At 42.2% G+C, this 23,131-nt stretch overlaps 1 protein-coding gene across 9 annotated transcripts in view; it reads left to right on the top strand.

Annotated features, from left to right (window-relative positions):
- UNC5D (unc-5 netrin receptor D) overlaps positions 1-23,131 on the top strand; it is a 552,225-nt gene that overhangs the window by 322,498 nt on the left and 206,596 nt on the right. For all 9 annotated transcript variants that reach the window (XM_043564469.1, XM_043564514.1, XM_043564523.1 and 6 more), the window contains exon 3: positions 8,885-9,028. In XM_043564469.1, coding sequence (XP_043420404.1) covers positions 8,885-9,028 — 144 coding nt within the window. The remainder of the gene's footprint in view (positions 1-8,884; positions 9,029-23,131) is intronic.

The following is a 23,131-nucleotide window of genomic DNA, read 5'->3' as shown; positions in this document are numbered from 1 at the left end:
TACCTTTACAGACTTAATGGCTTTTGATTGGGTCTGTAAGACAATTCCTGCTGGTCCAGGAGGGAAGGACGCCAAGAGGACAAGGAAGTAGGACCACATTTGAGCAGAGGTAGAGAATTGTTCATGTTCTTTTAAGAAGTCAGAAGTTACCGCTTATCTATCGTTGGCCAACATAGTCTCCATCTGAACGCTCCCAGAGAACCTTGATATTCTCTTTACTTAACATTTTCTTTCTTCAGAGTCCTACTGGGAAATGCATAAGACCGGGAGTGTTTGGAGTAGACACAGAATCTTTTGTATTTTCCAAATTGGAAGCAATAAGTCCTTTCAGTTGTTAAAGGCTGCAAACTGCCTTTGGTCTTTCTGGTAATTTGGCCCCGTCATCTAAGAGTTCAAATAAGAAGAAAAAGGATTGTGTGTTTTCACACAATTTAGCTCAGAAAACCCAGAGCTAGAGTACTTTCCTGCAAAAGGCACAATTTATTTGACATGAGTTACTGTGTTTGCACAGACATGGCCATACCTCTTAGTAATGTACACTTTCAGTTCTCTGCACAAGCCAAGGGGTCCTCTTTTGTTTTGCCTCATTTCATTTGGAAATATGAGAACTCTTCTTCCTTGTGATTTTCCTCTGTTAACATCTGGAGTTGAGAGGTAATCCCTACCTAGGAATCACGCCCCTGAGAAACGGCCAGAGTGCTCAGTAACAGAGAAATTAAGAGATTTAATGTAGTAAACAGGCAGACACACACACACACACACACACACACACACACACACACACAGAAAAGAAACAACAAGAACCAGCAAAACCCATCCTTGGCAATGAAAGTAATGTAGCCTGTGGGAAGCTTGAGTTATCAATAAGCTAAACCACTTCTTTATTGTTCAATAAAAACAGAAGTTCCCTTAACAATGCTCCGTGGCTCTTATCTTATTCTACCTTGGAGATATTGAACTCTAATGAGTGAAATAATGTGTATTCCAATGTGTTATGGGAAAAGTCTCAACTCCGGTAAACTAATATTTTTCTTCTTAAAGAATATCATTTCAGGGCTTTCATTGTGTGTGATTTCCTTTTTAAACAACTGGAGTCCCTCTCTGGGGATAAAAGGTTAATGGATTGTGTTGAGAAAAGGGAGAAGAGTAGAAATAAAAATGTATTAAATCTTTAAAGTTTGTATCTAAGAACTTTGCTGTGCTGGTGATGGGGATTTGAATATAGTTTCTTCCAGAAAACCATTAATTTGAAGTTGCCTTCAATGATTCACAAATCACCAAGGTACATTTGGGAAGCATATATTTTAGTCCACATAACACAGAAATAATCAATCTCTCAAGTGTTCCATTGACAGTTTGTGGGTTTAAAACTCACTTTTATAGAAATGTTCTCCCATCCCACCCTGGATTTCATCTTGCTCATCCCTGTACTTTTCAGAGAGGACTGACATATTCTTAAAAGGTTTTCACGAAAATACTATGCATTCTTTCCATAACCTTGTGACAGAGTATAGAAGACCTTGTCTCTCGTGTCCAGTTGAACCTTACCTACAAAAAAATTGGCGGCCACTTACACTCACTCCATCCTTAGCAGAGAGAGACAGCAGCTCACCATTTATGTAATTTAATAACAATTCCTGACAGGGACCAGAGATTTGTTGTACATACTAAATTCTTTACCGGTGCCTTTGGACATTTTCAGTTTTTTCTGTTCATACGACACTCAGAAGTATATTTATTTGAAGTAGGAATTACAAGAATCTAAAAGAAACCCTGAAGACCATGTAGTGGTTAAGAGCATGGGTATCAGTGTTAGACGATACCAGGTTTGTTTGGAATCTGGCCCTCACCTTACAAGCTTTGAGGTACATATGTTACCTAGCTTCCTTCAAGCTCAGTTTCCCCAGATGTAAAATAGCTCTAACTATCACATAGAACTGCTGTGAGGAGTGCAGAGTCCCAGGGCCCAGTGTATATACAGCAAGCGCTCAATTAAGGGTAGCCTTGAAAGGGATAAATCTGAAATTGCTCATTATTATTATTATTTTTTAATGGGGCAAGCGGCTATTGATTACTCTTCCAAAAACAAACAGAAAGTTGTGAACTTTTATAATTTCAAATAGACAAAAGGGCCAGTATTATTCACATGCAAGTAACTGTCTTGCATAAAATAACCTCTCACTGGCTCGTGATTCATTCCTTCAGTTTACATTCACGCTGTATGTAATTCTCCCAGCCATTGGTAGCGCTGTGAGAGGTAGAAGCTGTATGATATATGCCTTGCCCTCAGGGCATAATCTACTCCCCGGAGGTAATTTGAGTGACCTCAGGAAACAGAAGTCACTTACTGAAGCAGCTGGGTTGGAAGTCACAATTGTTGCCCACCAAGCTATGAGTGTGATGTCCCAGTGAGTCATCTGCAGGGTGCTGTCCTCTAAATAACCCTACTTTGTCTACTCCTGGCTCTAGAGTTTCCCTCTCTCTGCTATCAGACAACACTATCCAGTTAATTTGCTTTCCTCTGCCAGACACCTCTGTGCTGATTAATTCTAATCTCTGGTGTGGAAGAAACTGGAGAGCTTGAGTGTATTCTTGGTTTCTGTACTTAACTCTGAACTTGTGCTTCTGAGGAATACGTGTAGTGGTTATTATCTAGGGGAAACTAAAGAGTATTCATTAGGCATCGCACACATTCAAAGGATGACTATTTTTTTTTATCAAAATACATTTTAATCTTGTTGCTAGGTTGGAGTGGCAAAAGACATTTAGCCCTAATTAAGCATCTGCCAGGAAAATGAAATACAGTTCTACCTTTTAATTATCTACATTTAACTTACTATTTTCAATAGCATGTTGGCCTGAAGATATCTAAGGTCCCCAAAGTAATGGAGGCACACTTCTGTGAAAATGCTTCCCTAGTATGTCAGACTTCTGAAACTTTAAATATGTGTCCCATCTGTGTGTCCTTCCCAGAGCCTTGCTTTAGACGTCAAGCTGACTGGGTAAGGAGACAGCCTTCATGTCCCCGGTAGAATGGCATCCACCCCCAGAAGCTCTTGCTGCATGGAGGGGTGAGCAGCCCCTCTTGTGTGGTCCCATAGCGCTTCTCCTGTCATGGCAGTTCCCATGCCGCCTTGTCGGGGTAGGTTGAAATGTCTCCCCCCTTTAACCTGTAAGCTCCTTGAGGGCAAGAATCTTGATCATCTGCTTTGTCACAGTATCCTCAGCACCTGGTGTAGTGGCAGGCACAGTATGATGACTCACTTATTTTGTTCAAATAATGTACATTACAAACTGTATAACATCTCTGATGTATTGCCTATGATAGGGGACCTGCAACAAGGTATGCATAGAGACAATAATAACATGATGTTAAGATGAAATCAGATACTACATGTGGTTACCTTAATAATAAAAGTAAAGGGCTATAAAAGGGTACAATAATCAGCAATGATAATGCTATTCAAAATATGGGGAAGCTTCTCATTTTTCAAACATCTTTTTTTAAATGTTTATTTATTTTGAGAGAGAGACAGAAAGCACAAGTGAGGGAAGGGCAAAGAGGGAAAGAGAGAATCCCAAGCAGGCTTCATGCTCAGCACAGAGCCTGATGCAGGGTTCAATCCCAGGACCATGAGATCATGACCTGAGCCAAAATCAAGAGTCAGACTCTTGAGCGACTGAGCCACCCGGGTGCCCTGAAGCATGTTTTCTAGGCTCTAGCCCTGGACTAGTAAGAGGCACATGAAAAATATTCCCTTGTGGAAGTGGTGGGCTTTCTGCCTCCTGATGTGTGAGTTGTTTTCTGTCTTCTCCAGGGACCATGGGTAAGGAAGGACGATCTCACAGCCAAATGCAGGCATTGGAGGGGAGTGAGAAACCTAAGTAGGCAATGGTTCATTGGAGAAGGCTCTTGAATATGAGACTGTTGCTTTTCAAGAGGAGTTTCATTTTTCCTTTTTCTTTCCCAAAGAATTGAGGGAGGAGGGCCCTGTGCTACTCATGAAGTTGTATTGGAAATAGTTGTTTGGAGCTTTGTCTCTGGAGAGCAGTTTACTCATTCTCTTGGTTAATCCCCAATTGTGAGCCATTACAATGTGGAAAATAAAGCACGGAGTTGGTGAAACGCAGAGCTAAGCTGGCCCAAGGAGAGGGTACAGAGCATCAGTTGAGAAAACAATTCGCGAAAACCTAGTTTGCTGGTTTTTTACTTCTTCTGTGTGGTTTTGGGATATGAAAGATACGCCAAGGAGGAAGAGGGATCCTTGACTTCCCTTCTTGAAACTTATTCAGTTTAGTAAAGCTAAGCATCCTGCTATAGAGAACTTCCAAAAGATTGAGGAACATGAAGCTAGGAGGGGTGGGAAGCATCAGGGAATGATGTCAAATTCCTCCCCAGGTGCCCATCACCAGGTGTATCTGAGAGCAGGATGGCAACAATAACCATGGCAGGATGCTACCTTTGGGATTTGTGGAAGTGTGATAATGAGCAGTAGATAAAAGGTGTGGGACAGCTATTAGGCCCTGGGCCACAGTGGGTGTGGTGCTGAATTCGAAATACTATTCCAGAATTCTTTCTTTGCTAGGGAACAAGTCAAGACTAAGACTTAAAGCCCTTTTCATAAACGGTAGCCAGGAATAAATGATATGCCTTCTTTTTCTCTCACCGTTGCCTTCCCGCTGTCTTCTGTATTTCTCTTCTTGGAACACTAACACGTATACCTTCAATTAGTTTGAAAATTCTGTAACTTTCAGTCTCCCACCAGGATTAGACCTGCTAAGAGTAACTAGTGTTTTCTATCTGATAAATAAGGGGATTACAGCAATAACTGCTGTCAGCATTTTTCTCATTTAAACAAATAAAGCTGACAAATGATGAAGGTCTGTGCTGTTCTGTTATGTTTAGAACATGCAGAGCAATTATTCATCTGCTGCCAACATTAGTCTCCGTACAACCGAACCATCCAACAGCGTCGAAAGCTTATTAGCATATCAGTCCCATAGTCATATTTTTATATATTCTGTAAGACGCCAGTCCATTACAAAGGCTGATGGTTATAATTTACACAGTAATTTAAAGGGTTGGACTTTTCTGTGCTTATTAGAGTTATACAAGTCATCAGGTGCAGTGCTGCTCTTATTTATGAGATGTCACCTTCTGTGTGCCTGGGATTTTTGCTCCTCTGTAGTATTTCCCGTGAACAAGTTAGCTGCTGTCTCTCGAGGTGGGGAAGTAGATGGCCATCCCTGCAATGCTGTTGGATGAACTTCAGCAGAGGGGTGTGGGCAGTGGTTTCCTTAAATAGAGCTGCTTTCCCTGGATGTTTGGTGACGCTCACACTTTGTGTGTGTGTGTGTGTGTGTGTGTGTGTGTGTGTGTGTGTGTCACTAGACAGAGCTATAATGGAGATTTGAGAGAGAATATACTATTTAAATTTTTTTTTATTCAATAGAATTATTTCTTGTTATGGTAGAGATAAGCATAATAGATCCACAATGGTCATGATTTTCCAAGAGGTCTCCTAGAGGGAATGTTGTGACAAGACTGAAGACTTCATGTTAGAAGAAAGGTCTAATCCAGATAGTGTATTTGGCCAGACGGGGGTGGAAGTCATGTCACTTGTGGCCTTTTATTTTTATTTTTTTTAATCTATTTATTTTGACAGAGAGAAAGAGAAACAGCATGCACGTGTAGGTGCAAGTGGAGGAGGGACAGAGAGAGGGAGGTAGAGAGAGAATCCCAAGCAGGCTCCACGCTATCAGTGCTGAGCCTGATGTGGTGCTTGATCTCACGGACCTTAAGATCATGACCTGAACCGACATCAAAAGTCAGATGCTTAACCTACTGAGCCTCCCAGGCACTCCACTTGTGGTGTTTGCAAGGAGCCTGCCACCCTGATGCAGCCTGCAGGAAAAATACACTGTGTTTGCAAATAGTTGGTTTATATTCGTTTGGCTGCTTCAATCTGATGGGAAAGCCCCTGTGAAGAACTTGCAACTGAGCTGTCCCAGTGTTGCAATTGTGACTTTAGCATTGTGCTTTCACCTGCAGTTAGTCTGAAGGAAGGGTTGCAGACTTCTGGACACGGGGTAAGGTAAGGTCGGACCTTCATGGTGATGGTCCGCAGTCTATGGTTTATGCTTCCCCAAAACAAATATGCAGCTGTCTGTTCATGTGTCCACGTTTAGTTTCTGTATGGGATGCACTGACAATTTGAGGTCTTACTCACCCTGGAGGGATGTCCTGCCAGAGGGGGCTGCCTGATTCCTGGAGAGAGCAGATAACTTGCCTTTAAGAGTGCCTTTTATATGCAAACAAACTATCCAGAGCCCAGACCCTGAGCTACTACTTTTATTAAGCTCTTACACTTCAGGGCAATATTCACTTATGCTCATTTCAGGACCAACTACCTGACAACTAGGGACAGCCATTATGTTCCTGAGCCCACTGAAATGATTCAAACTAGACAATTTTACACCTGTTTACTAGGTCCCGTGTCTTCCCATGGAAACCACAATAAAGGCTCTTGCCCCCATTTTCCTTTGCCCCTTCTGCCTCCTAGCTTCCCCAGGTGGCCCTGCATGGTGTAATTTGCCTCTTGTTTCTGGGGATTTGTGAGAGTAAATTGTTCCCCATCAGCTTGAACCCATTTCTGACCTCTCAAGCCTATAGAATGCTTCTCTGATGAGACCCCTGATTCCTAAATGGTAGGCATATTCTGTCTCCGCATGTCTCTGCACTGTGACAGAGTGTCTCTGACCTCTGGGTGCATTGATTTGATGTTCTGTCTCATCCCTTTCACTATTCAAAGTAGGGTCATCCACTGTTTGCCTCAAATAAAAGAGAAAAATATAACACAAGCCCTCATCCCTGGAGTCTCATTCCTTAGTTTTGTTTATTTCACATTATTTTCGAATCCCCAGCATGGGTGGCCACACTCCGCTCTGCTTTCTGTCCTAACCATCCTGTTTTGTTCTCTGCTTCGTTTTTATTCTCCTTTTCTCTTCACCTCCCAACTCTGCCTCCTCCTCGCCTTCATCCTTCCGCTCACACTTTTTGTTTCTTTAAGTGCGAAGACAAAAACACCACCATCAATAAAAACACCTGTAGGGCTTTTTTTCCTATTCCCTGTGGAACTCAGCTTTTGAGACCCTTACATCTCTGCGGGGGTGGGGGGGGGGGGAGTGTACTTTTGCACTTGGCACAAACAGGGAAACATAGATTATCAACTGTCATCAAGATGATTTTCTATGTGTGATACCTTCTAAAATGTGAGGAAGTATAACTCCAATTGTACGTGGTGATTTATGTGGTCATAAAACTCTCTCCATCACACGCCGTCAATAACATGTTATTGATTGGGTAGAAAGGAATGTCTCCCAAGCCTTGACTGATGGCACACCTCCGTTCTTGTTCTTTAAATCCTACCACCACCCAAGATAAAATCACATTCCACCTCCTCCATCAAGAGCCCCTGGTTCATTGGATTGTACTGATGATTCTGTCCCATGAATTCCTTTTGAATTTAAAGGAAAAAGCATAATTATGCACTTCTTGTTTCTTTAAATGTTCCCTGTGTTAGTCTTATTTCCATAATTAAGTATAAGTACCTAAAATACAGGGACAGAATTTTAATTTTTGAGAAGGATGTGCACGTGGTGCTGGTTTTGCTGTAAGACAGATCTAGGTTCAGACCCCAGATCTTCCGTTAAGAGACTGTGTAACTGCGGACAAATGACTTCGTCTCTCTTAAGACGGTTCTTTTGTCTGCATAGTGGGGATGCCATAGTTCCTACCGCGTCAGTTTGTTGTGAAAATGTAGTGAGTGAGTAGGTTGAAGGCTTATATGATGCTAGTACGTAAGTGCAATTCAATAGGCATGGTCTCTTTTTCTCCCACACTGCCTGTCCCAGAGAAAGGCACAGCCTCAGCATGTCCGGTGAACGGAGAGAGCTTGCTGACTGTCAGGGCTGCTGTCCTGCCCGTGATGATTGAACTGATATGGCTAGTGATGCGTGTCCCCTTTCATCCTTGGCACTCTATGCAAGGTGACTGTTCTTCCCAAAGAAAGAAAGGCCGATTGTCCTTGGCCAGAGGTTTGGAAGAAACTCACGCTCCCCAGTAAGAAGTACCAAGCACATTTTCTAACCCTTGGGAGGTTGCAAAGCAATTAATAATGATAATAAATATTGAGAGGTGGCTGTCTTAGTTTTATCTTATTTTGCAGGGGTAGCCTTAGCTCCTCTTTCAATAAGAGCCTCTCCTTCCTTTACCTCCTCACACCATTGCTACAGTGGCTTTGCTGGGCTCTCTCCTCAGGGCTTTGAGACCCACGTAGTTTAAATTGCCTGCATTGTATTTGTTGTCTGAAGCCTTTGAAGACGAGGCAGGGCCCTTCCCTGGTTTCCCGGCCTGCTCACACACATTCACCGTTCCCTCTTTCTCCTGAGCCACACTGCTAGATCCTTGCCCACTGCCATACCCAGGGATAGGGCCATTTAGAACCACCTGGAACTACATCTCTGTGGTCTGTGTGCTGAGGCCTTGTTAGCCTCTAGAATTCCAGCAGTTAATTGTGGTACTGCATTCCTCACCGTAGGCTTTACACCAAGCAAGACAAAGAAAAAGCATCAAGTCGAGTTACTGTGAAAATTATTGTATGGTATTGGAGCCACATTGGATGGTAATACTTTGCACTCATTCTTTCTAGCTTACTCAGCTGTTGGAATTTAATTAGCAGCAATATATTATTGTCAGAGTAATTAAAACCTCGCCTTGATTAAAAACAGAATTGTTTAATTAACAAGAGAAGGTTTGGCTATCCTTAACTTTTGGTTTGAAAAATACAGCAGCCTCAGTTGATTTGCTCTGTCTCCCCATCAGGCTTGAAGGTCCGGGAGGTGTTTATCAACGTCACCAGGCAGCAGGTAGAGGACTTCCACGGGCCAGAGGACTACTGGTGCCAGTGCGTGGCATGGAGCCACCTGGGGACCTCCAAAAGCAGGAAGGCCTCTGTGCGCATAGCTTGTGAGTACATTCTGGGTGATGTTCTTGTCTGGTGCAAACAAGGGCCAGAGTTCATCGGAGCTGAAGAGGGGGCTTTGGAGGTGCCAGGTGCTTCTGCGGAATATCGATCAGAGGACATCCAGGAGGCATCACAACTGTCTCTGTCTCTACCAAATTTACTCTTTAAAGTTGTGTTTTAAATGTTGAAAATTGCCTCTGGAGTACAATCCGCAAATCAGGTTGGCTCCGAGATTGCGCCGAGATTGTCAGATCGCAGGTGTCTTGACAATGCCGGGGGTGGGGAGGGGAATGGTTCCTGAGAGAAAGAAACCCGCGTAAATGGGTTCTACTATTCGTTATCAATGACAAAGTTCAAGGGGGCATTGATGGGAAAAGGTGAGCAGTGACTATTTACTGCACTTTCCAGCAGATCTGCAAAAATAAGACATTAGAGATTAAGGGATTTGTAATAGCCTGCTGTTCAGCCTCTTGCTTCTGTATCTTAAAACATGGAAATGGGCTTTAAAACTGCATTTGTTTGACCCACGTAGAACTCCAAAAAAGAAAAAAGGGGGTGGGGGAAGAAGAATAAAATTGCTTTTCAGGAGAGTCCAAGATGTTTTTATCATATTTCAGCATCAATGTTTTCATCATCTCAAACAGACTTAGAAGGACAGAAACTTCCTTCCTCCTCCCTTAAAATGTCTTCATTCCCCTACCACCATTATCCCACCATGATGGGTCCCCATAAAATCTCTTTTGTGAGCCCAGGAGTGTAAAAGCTCCTCCAGAAAGAAATTGAGAGAAGGAGGACAGACTTGGTTATTGTTGTTTTATTCAAATGCTGCATTTTGAGAGTGCCATAAAGAATACGGGACAAGGGGGATTTATTTGAGGACTCAAGGAATTCATAACAGATGTCGATGGTTTTAGGGATTGAGAATAGGAATGAATTGCTATTTGCAGAGACATTTATGTTTCTTGGGAAATGAAATCTTCTTCTCAAAATACACATTTCACCTTCACTCTCCTGGCAATTTGAGAGGCCCTCTCCTGCATGTTGACTGGGCCCTAGTAGGCCAAGGAGAAGAGGTCATTTTGTAAGCTGTGCTCTTTGATGTAAGAGCCATGGGAAACCGTTGTCCTGTAGTTATTTAGTTAATTTTAGCCAACAAATACTTTTTGACTCTAAAGTAGCAGGTCAGCTGACAGAGGGATATGTTTGGTTTTACCTTAACACAACCAGCTCTGTGATCCCTGCACGGCTTCGGCTAGGCTAGTCGGTGCATTTGACCCTTGTCAGGGTCAAATTTCCCAGTCTCTCTCTGGGAAAAAAAGAGAGAACAAGCAGCACAGGGATTTCAACATGGCCTTCCTCAATTTGTGGCTTCTCCACATCACTTTTCCTGTTCCTCCTCTTCCTCTATGTCTCTGAGGTCCAGGTGACCTATTCTGTGATTTATTATAAATAACATCACACTGATCTGTCACCTCCAGTCTCTCGCACCTCCATACTTGCTCATTTAATTTCTGGTTGTCACCTGCTTGCTAGAAAGCTCCGGGTTTTCCCCTGGCTTACAAAGTTTAGCAAAGAATGGCTCCCAACTCACCTTTGTTCGTTTCCCATAACCTTCGATTATGTGCGCTATATCCTTCCAAGCCATTGGCTGTTCTGCAAATCGCCGTCACTTCTCTGACATGTGCCTTTGCTCCTGCAGTTTCCGCTTTGACCATGTGGACCATGGTGGTTAAGACCCCAGGAGACACGGCAGCCTTGCTGGTTACTGGTTCCAGCTTTACTCCTTAGTTTTGTGATGGCGGACAGTTTACGCATCTCTCTGTGTCTTCATGTCTCCAGTGATGAAAGGGTGCCTACTTCATAGAATTATCGCAAGACTTACAGGGACTGATAACTAGAAAGTATTCCAGATTGTACCTGGCACCGAGTTAGGCTTATCAGTCATGAGCTATTTGAGCCTCCATAGAACCAGCATCACTCTTTCGGAGGCGTGTTAATACTTACTAAAACTAATCGCACTGAATTAAAATTGTAGCGCCTCAGTCAATTTTATGCAGATCATGGCTAATACAGTCTCTTAAAAGTCCATGCTAGGGCAGCCCTAGGATCTAACTCTTCCAAGCATGATAGGATCAAAGGATGTTACAAATGGAGAAACCTTTTCCATCATTTCTTGACTTTTTTAGAGGCATCTGATACTTTTGTGGTAACAATTACACCAATCTCTTCAGGGTTCAAAACATCGTTTTGACATTCTTGCATATGATATGCACATATGAATGTGATGAAGATGTGATTTTTAAGTAAAAAAATTACCATTAAACCCTATATTATGCAATTAATGGTATCTCCTATATTTGTAACATATTTTTAGTTTCCTCCTATGTCGCAAGTGACAGATTTTTTAATTGATTTAAAATTATTTATGCAAGTCAAGATATGGTTCATCATTAAATATTGCATTTGACTTGGGGACCAGTGTACATTAAAATGTAAATTGAAATTTAACTATGTTTAATGCCCTTAAGCATCAAAAGTGGAGGGAAAAAAACTGCCTTTAGGACCTTGCTTGAAATTCTTTTCATTTGCTTGTAGGAAAAGAAAAAAAAAGCACTTTTTTTTTTTTTAATAACTTTCATGTTTTGTTGAAATAAGATTTCTGGCTGCTATTTGCAAGTACTTCCCAGCAAATAACACATTGCACATGAGGATAGTCTTTATTCCCAATAAATGAAAAGCCAAATTGGATATAATTGTCACTATGTTTCTCCTTTTTGAGATTGGTTTTTGAAGTACTAAAGACATCTTAATGTGCTAAATAAGGATTTTGATAGATGAATGTAGCTTATGAATCTGATGACAATTGTCTTGAGGGGACTTTGCAAAATTAGTATCATTTTTATATTATTCATTAAATTATTGTAGTTCAACATCAGAGCTCCTTATGCTTCCTACATTTAGCCAGTGATGCATTAAGAATTTAACAATTTTGAAACCACAGCCAGCAGACCTTCCCTGGCAGCTGGCGCCTCCCACCAAGGGGTGTATGTATCCACTGCGGTGACTTGACATGATCGCACTAGGTAATCACTGGCATGATATCACCTCGACATCGTTCGACTTTAAAGGGAAACGGGATAGATACAAGTACTTTATTTATTTAACTCGTATTTTTCTTGACACGGCCCCACCCGCATTTTCGGTTAGATATGCAGATGCCTGGCTTCCACCCCAGGCCTGTTGGGTCAGATTCTGACCCATGACTCAGTAAGTCCGGTGCAAGGTCTGAGGTTCTATTATTTTCAAGAGCTCCTAGATGACGCTGATGTTGCCAGCCGGTCTGTGGGCCATACATGGAGTAGCAAGACCATAAAAACAAACAAACGAACAGAACCTTTATGACACACGATTTGGGAAATACTGATTTAACCCATTCATCCATTTAATAGCTGAATATATTGATAACGCATCATCATTTAATAGCTGAATAATTGATGTTCAGAAGGGTTAGGTGGCTTGACCACAGGTCACCCAGCAGATGGTGCTTTGCTACTAAACCTTGTTGACTCCTTTCTATCAACTGGAATTTGAGAACCGTCCTAGCAAGAAAGGTTCACGTGCACGTAAGTTGTTTCCTTGAGGGAAGCAGTGATTGCTTTTCCATTCCATTGCTGAGGAAATTCCTCCTCATGGTGAAGTTCCTGCATATGTTGAATATATTTCAGTGCATATAAGTTACACGCATTGTACGTGTACATGAAGTCAAACGCATCACTGCCTTCGTGTCCAAAAACCAGTATAGGCTTTGTTTTAGTAACCAAAGTGCCTGTCATCTTAAACTATTGTCTTCTCCTTAATAATTCCACAGTGTGTCAGAGAGATGTTGGCCGCCTTCCAAATGCCCGGGGCTGGAAATAGCCGAGGCCCCGTCTCAAAAACGATTTTCTAAAGGTAAAAATAAATAAATAAAGCCAACCCACACCTACCCCCACCAGGTTGGCAGAAGCCCGTCTCCAGGGAGGAACTCCCACAGGCCTTCTCTCGTTTGTCTGATTCTATCCAGCTGGAGGTGGTCGGGCCGCTGTAGCATCTGTTGGTTCTGCTGCTGGACGGTTGTCAAAACCAGGAATATTCAATTATTCGGGGTTGTTTATTTTCATGTGTGAACATTTGGCTGCTTAGCTATTGCTTTTCTTTCCCGCTTTTCTCCCTCTTCTTCATCTGCTTACACAATGTTTTGCCTGTATCGTTAACCCTTGGTCGATCACTCGCTTCTTGAGACTTGGGCCTTTTTTCCCAGTAGAAGAGCTGGGGCTGGAGAGATGGGAGCCTGTGCTTGTTAAAGTCACATAGCAAGTTGGCCGCTTAGAATGAAACACAGCAGGAAACCACTGTTTGCTCGATTTATTTTACTTCAGTTTTTCATTTTTTTTTAATGTTTATTTATTTTTGAGGGAGAGCAAGAGAGAGAGCATGAGAGACAGATAGAGGGAGACACAAAGGAGGCTCCAGGCTCTGAGCTGTCAGCACAGAGCCTGACATAGGGCTCGAACTCCTGGACCGTGAGATCATGCATGACCTGAGCTGAAGTCGGACGCTCAACCCACTGAGCCACCCAGGCGCCCCTTTGTTGATTTTTTTTTTTAAAGAAAAGATCTATAAAGTATACAGCCTGAATATCATTTAAATAGGCTGCTTTTTTGAGGCACGCCTAAAATACCTATGCAGTTGTGCCAAGAATGAGTGAAGAGTTTAAAGGAGAACCTCATTTAAAAGCTATGGAATTCTCTACCTCATTTTCCAGGCACACATTAAAACAGTATTATTTTTATTTGTTTCTTTTTGGAGGGTAGTGGTATCTTTTTGAAAACTATAGAAGAGAGACATCCAATTAAGCCTCCATTATGGATCTCAGCTTCATGGCTCTAATAACTTCACCTGCTAAAAACTGCCGATGACCCCCTCCTGACAGCAAATTAAATAATAAGAATAAATGTAGGCACATCTGCCTGATATTCAAATGCAGCCTTAACCTACTTTTGTAGCTTTGTCTCCCACTACATCCCTGCAAGCGTGCTGAGATCCCACTACAGTAGCACAGCTTAGACTCTGGGACATGAGACTCACTTTTCCCCTCTGTGATGTGCTCATATTCTTTCTCTTCCCTGGAGCATATTCTCAGCCCCACTGTGCACCATCCTGTAGCTTCCCATCTAATTCCTACATCCGAGGCCCGTCTTGTATGCTGTCTCCTTTATGAAACCTAGTTGAACGAATCCCTTAATACTAATTGACCTCAGCAGCTGACACACCAACTGAGCCATCGACAAGATACCTCCCCTGTGGTATCTCCAGATTCAAAACTGAAAAATATAAATACCCACCTCTCTGAGTTCTCATAGCATTTATTTAGCACTTATCCCATGGTATTTATTATAATTTGCATAGAGTCACAGGTACTGTGAACTTGCTTGTGGATTTGTTCCCTTTCTTAGAATGTAATCTGATGTGAGATTCGACTGTATTACCCTCATTGTCTTGACCCCTGAGCCTACTGCAGAGACTTCTATATGACCCTTGTATTAAGAATGTTTGGTTTGAAAAGGCAACGTTATCAATGCCAGATATGATTCTCTGAAAGGACATTTGTTAGTTATCTTGATTGGGCCACGGTGCCGACGTGGTGTCTGGCTTCTTAGCAAATCTGTGGCTTACCGGGACGTTATTATAAGGATCATATTTGTCCTCCCTGCCTTGTGCACTACTCCTAATAATCTTCACTGCCATAAAGAGAGGGTCAAAAGGGATTTGGGAGCAGGTGAATCATTACAACCATACAACTCTGTGATACGCAGTATATGGCTCTGAAGGAGACCTTGGCCGCCAGCTCCACCTGCTCTGTTCCCTTCCTCCCTTTCCAGAACATGGAATTTACTCACAGGTTATGGGGAGAACTTGTCAAGACCTCTCTATACTTGGTGGCAATTGCACAAAACCCTGAAACCCTCCTTCCTTCCCCTCTTCGTGGAAGAATGTGGCCAAAGTGAAGAAAAGATATGATTTTACTTTGTCAATAGTCAGTCCTTTCCTTTAGACTGAAATTAATTTGCAGTTGACCCTTGAACAACATGGGAGTTAGGAGCGCTGACCTCCTCCCATGCAGTCAGAAATCCACCTTTGTAACGTTTGACTCCCAGTGACTTAACTGCTAATACCCTATTGTTGACTGGAAGCCTTACCTATAACACTACCGATTAACAAATATTTTGTATGCTATGTATATTATATACTGCATTCTCAAATAAAGCAAGCTAGAGAAAAGGAAATGCTATTAAGAAAATCCTAAGGAAGATGGGGCGCCTGGGTGGCTCAGTCGATTAAATGTCTTTACTCTTGGTTTCTGCTCAGGTCATGATCTTACAGTTTGTGAGTTCAAGTCCCGCATCTGGCTCTGCACTGACAACGTGGAGCCTGCTTGGGGTTTTCTCTCTCCCCCTCCCATGATCTTTCTCTTTCTCAAAATAAATTAATTTAAAAATCCAAAATCGTAAGGAAGAGAAAATACATGTTCGTTACCGTCCAGTACGTGTAGAAAAAAATCCACACAGACGTGTTCCTACACAGTTCAAACCTGTGTTGTCCAAGTATCAACTGTATGTGAAAATTACTGAAGGATATGAGAGCCTGGGCCTCTAGATGAAGCTGTGCACTGTGTAAGGGCATCTAGCCGTGGAAGGGAATGGGGAGGCTGAGAAGCATCCCACACGCCAGCAGCCAGGATGTGTACCTGGCACATGGTTGCAACCGCCTGAGGGAAGGGTCTGGTTTTCCTATGCACAGAGGTGGTATTTTCAAGCCTTGTGTTTGCATGTGTCTGATTTACACGAAGGTGGCACATTGGCTTGTAGCCACAGGACTAGGTACATAATTTGTGGTACCGAGTGCAAAATAACCACGTGGGGTCCCTTGTTCAAAAATTAAGAATTTGAGGCCATCGAGCAGTCGAGCATGGGGCCCTGGGGAAGCCCACTGGTCCCATGCCTGTGAAGCTGGATGTCAGTGGCAGTGATGCGATGGTTCAGGAAATCACCTCCTACGAGGTAACGTCGTAGGGTCTGAGTTTTAAAATGCATGTTTGGGGTCAAGCTGGTAACTAGATATACCCATTGGCACATTATTCTTTTGGCCACGTTCTCCTGTAAACTGTGCCTAGCTAGGCAAGCAAGGGGTGCATGCCTGTTGGCGATTCTCTAGAAGGAATAACTGCATGACGTGAGCAGGTGAAATACACACTAATAGAGGTTTTAATTTTTTTTTAATTTTGACATAATTTCAGACTTCAGAAAAGTTGCAGTGTGTAGTACAAAGAATTCCCCTAAGTCTTCTACTGAGAATCATCAAATGTTGCTTTGGAGTTCTCTTTCTGTGTTGATAATATGCTTTCGTATATAGACTATTGTGTTTTGTTTTCTGACACGTTTAAGATTAAATTGCAGACAGGATGCCCCCTTTCCCTTAAATACTTAATTGTGTATGCTTTTTAAAGAACAAGGGTATTTTTTGACATAACTAGTAGTATAAATATGAAGAAATTAACACTGATACAATACTATTATCTAGTCCTGAGACCTTATTCGTTTTTCACCCATGGTTCAGTAATCTCCTTTGTTACAATAACAACAAAAATTCTAGATCATGGGTTACATTCAGCTGAGAGGTCACTTTAGTTTTCTTTAATCCGGGTAATTTCTCAGTCCTATTTTGTCATTCATGACATTGAGTTTTTGAAGTGTAAATGTCACTTATTTTGTACAATGTCCTTTAATTTGAACATGTGAAAGCAAACAGCAGCCACTGAAAAAGGACTCCCATTGGTCACATCTGGGACAATTTGAGTATCAAAATGATTGAGAGTGATGGATTATAACTCAGTAAATAAGAACCCAGAAATCCATACTGGTATTTTGAAAAACATGACTGAATGAACATATAAATAATGGAGGGCAAAGGGAGAGCCCTCCCTCATGGTAGAGTAAATGGATCAGTGTGAAAGGAATGATGGAAATGGAAAATCATAGTGGCACCATTAGAATATTAGAATATTAATTGATTCAGACAAGTATCACGGATGCTTAAACTAGAGGGTAAAAGTTTCAGGAGTAACAGGATGTTTGTATATCCTCAAAGTATCTCTCCACAAGATACTTCTTAATAATTACCAACGGGAAATGAGTAGCTTTTCAGTGGAAAATCCAGCCCTATACCATCTTAATCAAGTGATCAGTGTTGACGACAGCAATGGGACCTGTCGGCAGTGTATGTCTCCAAATGTGATGGACAGAGCGGACTGAATCACTTAGTGATGTTTCTTCCAAAAATGTCTGATCTATATTTAACCAGAGGGAAACGTTGGACAAACCTAAATTGAGGAACGTTTTACATAATAGGTCATTTTTAACTTCACATGTCTCTCAAAATGCCAGCCCTGTGTGTAAAACCGCAGGGATGTTCTGGGGATACAAGAAACTTCAAGATAGACATGCTACATCTTTCTGTAGCATCACTTATCATTCCCCTTTTAGGTCAGTCAAGTATAAACATGGATACAAGGGGTAGAAGGCAATATGTCCTTAAATTGTGAAAATGCAACTTCATTCTTCAAAGCCACTTTGTGTGGGACGCCTGAGTGGCTTAGTTGGTTAAATGTCCAACTCTTGATTTCGGCTCAGGTCATGATCTCATGGATTTGTGGGTATGAGCTCCTCATTGGGCTCTGCACTGACAGAGAGGAGCCTGCTTGGCTGGGATTCTCCCTCTCTCTCTCTGCCCCTCCCCACCTCTTCTCTTTTAAAAACAAAACAAAACAAAATAAATTTGTGCATGTCAGGTCTTCTTAGGCTCCACCCATAAATGCTGTGGAGATAGGAATTTGTTCTCTTCTGCCAGCAGGGGGCACTTCAGTAGAAAGTGTGAGAAATACTGTACAATAAGAGATTGTGATTCTATGAACAGAGTAGAATGATTTGTATGGAATTGATATAAATTGTGCTACTTTTGCTTCACATGTGCACAATTGAAAACACCCACCTTAAAAATGGGTATTCCCAGTTAGCAGCACTTTGCTTTACAACATACCCCACTGTGGATGATGGGGCAGGGGGAACCCTCCCCAAATAATATTCCTTCATGCTGCTTATTGCCAACCATTATTTGACCAAGAAGAATTTGCAAAAAAAAAAAAAAAAAACACAGTCTCCACCTTTTTGGGAGATAAAGGCTCGATTCAGTCTGCTGCTCTTGTGGTAATTAATAAACCTTAAACTTCCAAGAAAATGGCCGTGTCTATAAACACTTCAGTAAAAGTTTATCAGGGAAGAGGATATAGGTTTTATTTCATCCCTTATTTTCTCTACTAAAGAAACCTTCTGACAGAGAAGCAAAACAGAAATAAAACTTTGTTAAATCTTTGAGGACTCTGAACTTAGTGATAGTATTCTTAAATTAGTTTTGCATCTGTCTACCAGAATAAGAACATTCCAGAAATTTGATAAGTAGCAAAGGAATGCTAACTTAGATGAGGCAGTGTTAGCTATCTATGCGTAATTAAGTACTACCATGTTCTAGATAGCACAACCATAAATAAAATTCTATCCCTTCCCTTGAAGAGTTTACAGTCTAGTGATGGGCCATACTTGAAAACAAGTATTTTCAGTGGTTCGTAGCCCGTGGCAAACTCCACATGTTTTAGGAGCCCATAGGAGGGACAATTTGCTGCTTGTCAAGATCTATGATATACTTCCTCAGTTAACATCTGAGCTAATTCCCAAGGAAGAAGGAGTATTAATAATTAAAAAACAAAACAAAACAAAACAAAAAACAGATCTTCAGGCTAAAGACAGAGCTTGGGTAAAAGCACGGAAGGTGGAGCAGTAGGAACTACCACATGGGAAACAAGGAGGTGCAGCTACCAGCTAGAAGTAGAGAGATCACATTATGGAGGGTGTTTGAATTCTCTGCTGGGTTTACATTCATCCAGGATGTAGTCTGGTGCCATCGAAGTGTCATAAGAAGGACAATGATGTGGCTTTATTTTCTAAATCCCCTGCCATCCCATTCACTAGAGACAGAGTTAAGGGGGACAAGATCAGAGCAGCAGTCCAGGAGTGAAATTATGTAAATGGTTAAGGGATGAACAGAGGAAGAGCCATGAAGAAGACTGAAGATGGGAAAGAAAAGTTGAAGAGGCCCAGGAATGTGCAAGAGGGGGTGCAGACTTGTATGAAGGAATAAATGGTCCTTAGTGTCCATGCCATCCAAAGATCAAGTGAGCGGGCTCAGTGAGATTTGAGAACATAAAGATTTCTGTGGATCTGGGCAAAGCAGTGTAATGAGAGGAGGGGTTAGAAGATCATAGTGGATCTAAGAATCCATAGGAGCTGAGAAAGCAGAGGCAGTATGAACATCCCATTCCCAAAATTTGACCAAAGAGAAAAGCTAGAGAAAGAGCTAGAGTTAACCATTTGAAGACTAGACTGCAATTTAATACAAGCATGAATACTAACAATTGTTATTTCTTTACCGTGATAATCACCTCCCTCCTTCTAGTCTTAACATCTTAAAACCCATTCTCCACACTGAAGCCAGAATGGTTATTTAAAAAAAAAAAAAATACAAGGGTGCCTGGATGACTCAGTGGTTTAAAGCATCTGACTCTTGGTTTCAGCTCAGGTCGCGATCTCACTGCTCATGAGTTCAAGCCCCAAGTCAGGCTCTGTACTGGCAGTACTGAGCCTGCTTAGGATTTGCTCTTTCTGTCTCTCTGTCCCTCCCCTGCTTGCACTATCTCTGTCTCTCTCAAAATAATTAAATAAACTTTAAAAAAAAAAAAGTACAACCCAGATCATGTCGTTCCCTTGGCCATACTTCTCCCACTGGCTCCATGGGAATTAACCGGCTCCTCTTACTTACCCTTATACCACAATGCTTTCTTTCACTGTCCCAAACGCTATGACTATGTTTCTTCTTCAAATATCCATGATTGTCCCTATTTCATAGCCTTTTGCCATTCGCTTTCCCTGGAAAATTCCCCCAGACCTCCAGGGGGCCAGCTCTTTCATGTCAACTTTAGTCCCTCAACATTTTTTGTTAGGTCTCTTTATAAAACTTAGTCTGAAACATGGATTTTGCTACCAAAAAAGTGAACAATTTGTGCTGACGTGGCGTCTTAGATCCTTCCTGTTCTGGCAAGATTGATTTAAGGGAAAGCAAAATACAGTGTTCCTTTCTTCCACTCAGTTGCTATATGGGGCCAAGCAGAAGACAGGGATACTAGATGTTTGTGGTATATTCCAGTGTTTATGTGCTTCAGACACTGGCCACATCCTGTCCTGATCGACCTTCCCAGCCTCGGGGAGACCTGGAGTGGGAGAAGAATCGAAAAAGCTAACATTGCAGGTTAAAAAAATGTATTCTTCTCACTGTTAGGTTGGCTTTTTCTTTTTGACTCTCTTCCCCCTCCTTTTATTCCCCACCCCCATCTCAGCAGTACTAGTACTGAATTGTAATGAGATGGTGAGTATTGAAAGCTTAAGGTTACTTTTGGGTCATTTCTTTTTAACCTCATTGCTCATTCACATCCTTCTAATCTGTGGAGGGCTGCAGGGCACTGAGAAAGTCAGGAATGATTCTTCATGTCTTTGTTGTTCTTAAAACTGTCTGATCAACCATGGAGTTCGTTTTGCATTAGCTATAAGTGAACACTGGTGCGGCTTTGTGGGGTGGAGCGGTGTGGGGGTGTGTGGCTAAGCGACATCGTGGACAGGGAATCCGGACAGTAGAAAGATGAGCAGTGGGACCTTTCATTACACTTCTTCAGAGCTGGGCATCCTAGTCTTGCCAATGATTCCTGGGACTGCACTACTTTTTTTTCCTCCATCAAAAGGACTTTGATTCAGTGTCTCTTTCTGTGTTCATCTAAGACTCAGTGTCCCCATTCGCACAGCAAGTAGAGCAGTCATACTCTCAAACCCATAAGATATGGAGCTTTATAGGTATGTTGTCCCTAGAGCATTCAGTGGAACATGATATAAAGATATAATGTGTGATTTATTAGCTTTATTTTAATTTAGTATTTTAAAAACAAGGGAGCACAGAGTGTCTATATTTTCACCTAATAACTTTTCCCTATTGAAGATTGTTAAGATCTGCTATTTAGGTCAAACTTCAGCCATCCTTTACATACTGATACAGCCAAATCAATATAATTGATACACAGAAGGTGCCTTTATGGGAACTTGGAGTCAAAGCCAACCTCAGTAAGCCTTCTATAGGCATGGTCCCTTGTATGGAGTCCTACCCATAGTCCTTTGCTGTGGGAAGCAGTGTTGGTCAGCCTGGGTGGCCATGCTGTGTACCTGTCACGTCCATGGGACCAAGAATGTACACCTGAGTTTGCTGCATAGGAGTAAATCCAGTCTGAGAGACCCTCTTAAGAAGGATTAAAGTGATTATGTACTTCTAGATTCTTGCTTTTCTGTGTATGACTTGATCCTGAAGAAGAATCGGTTGTTGGCAGAGGCAACAGAAGAGGGCAAAGAAGCATGTTGTGGTGGCCCTGAGACATGAGAAGGCATGAGTGGGTGCAAGCAACAGAGAAGTAGGGATCATTAAGACAATAGACAGGAGGCGATTGATTAGGAGGGGCGGAAGTGACAGGCTGTCCGTGTGCTAGGAGGACTATGCAGTCACCCAGTTAGTAGAATAACACTGGATCTCCACGTCCTCTTGCTGGGCTTTGTTAGGGTCTCTTTAAGACCTACTTGTCTGTGATGCTTACTCTTTCTCTCAAGCCTAGTCTGTGGTCTTTCTTGGTTTCCAGTCAGCCCTGGACTCAAAATTAACATTCTTGTCCTTCTAATTTTCAGTAAATACTCAATTTTTGATGGAATCTGAATGAATTTTTCTTCCTTGTAAACAAAAGAGGCCAAATGCAATGGAATGTATTGCATTGGGAATAGCTCAATAGAGAGCAAGTTAAATCACTGCTCAAAGCATTTTGTAAAATCACAGCTGCTTCACTCCACCATAATGTGTCTCTGTTGCCGAACGCTGCCTTCGCAACACTACTGTTTGCCTGACAGACTGTGCCACTTGGTGTGCAAGGGATCGTGACACACAGTACTACTTATAAAGTGATTTATGGATAAAAGCAATTGGACATCAGAGGGATTGCAGAGCACAGGGGATCTAGCAAAGCCCCAGAGTTCTTCCGTGGCCCTGAAAAACAGCCTTGAGGAGTCTCTGCGTGATAGGATCCCTGGCATCAGTCAAATGCCTTACTGTCCCAATCAAGAGAGCCTGCTCGTTGCTTGGCACCGGGATGGGATCAGGGACAATGCAGAGAGGCCCATGGGACTCAACTATGGCCAGAGGGGTCACCCCTTTGCTATTGCTGCAAGCTTTCACTCGGCAGGAGGTAAACCTACAGTATTCAACAATTTTAGGAAAGAGAAACGCATGTGTGGAATTGGGCTTTGGTGCCAGTTGTCCCGCAAGGAGACACGGCGAAATCAGAACGAAAAGATCCAGAGCAAAGACATGAAGTGAAAGATAGGAACAGCCTGGCATCAGTATGGATCAGTGGTCAAGAAATGTGCAGAGTTCATTGATCTCAGCAAGGCAGAGGGCTTAAGACAGGCTGGCAAGGAAAGCCCATACAGAGGAAGGAATTGACCTGACAGGAAGCCTTTTATATACTTCCTCTGGGAACTAGAGTTGGTAGCTGACTTCTCAGGCCATAAGCATCTAGGGCTGGAGGACTGAGGCAGAACCAAATGGGGGCACCGGGCCTTGACTTTCATTTTGCTGGCATCCATCTGTTCTGCACTTGGACCAGCTTTTTTATTCCAACAAATGATCTGTATTTGGCTAAGTTACAAATTCCTTTTATGTGTGACAAACAGGATTTGCTGTTCCTTCAGAAAAGTATGGGTGGGAAAGATTGAGAGCTGATTTGCATACTGGTGTTGCTGGACACTAATGGGACATCGTACTGTCCTCCTGAAATCTTAACAAATGACTAGGACTATGACTATTAAAAAAATGGC

Source organism: Prionailurus bengalensis, chromosome B1, assembly GCF_016509475.1.
Source record: "Prionailurus bengalensis isolate Pbe53 chromosome B1, Fcat_Pben_1.1_paternal_pri, whole genome shotgun sequence".
In the NCBI taxonomy this organism is placed as follows: Eukaryota; Metazoa; Chordata; class Mammalia; order Carnivora; family Felidae; genus Prionailurus; species Prionailurus bengalensis.
Note: the sequence above shows the minus strand (reverse complement) of the source record. Positions and strands in the feature narration are given on the sequence as shown.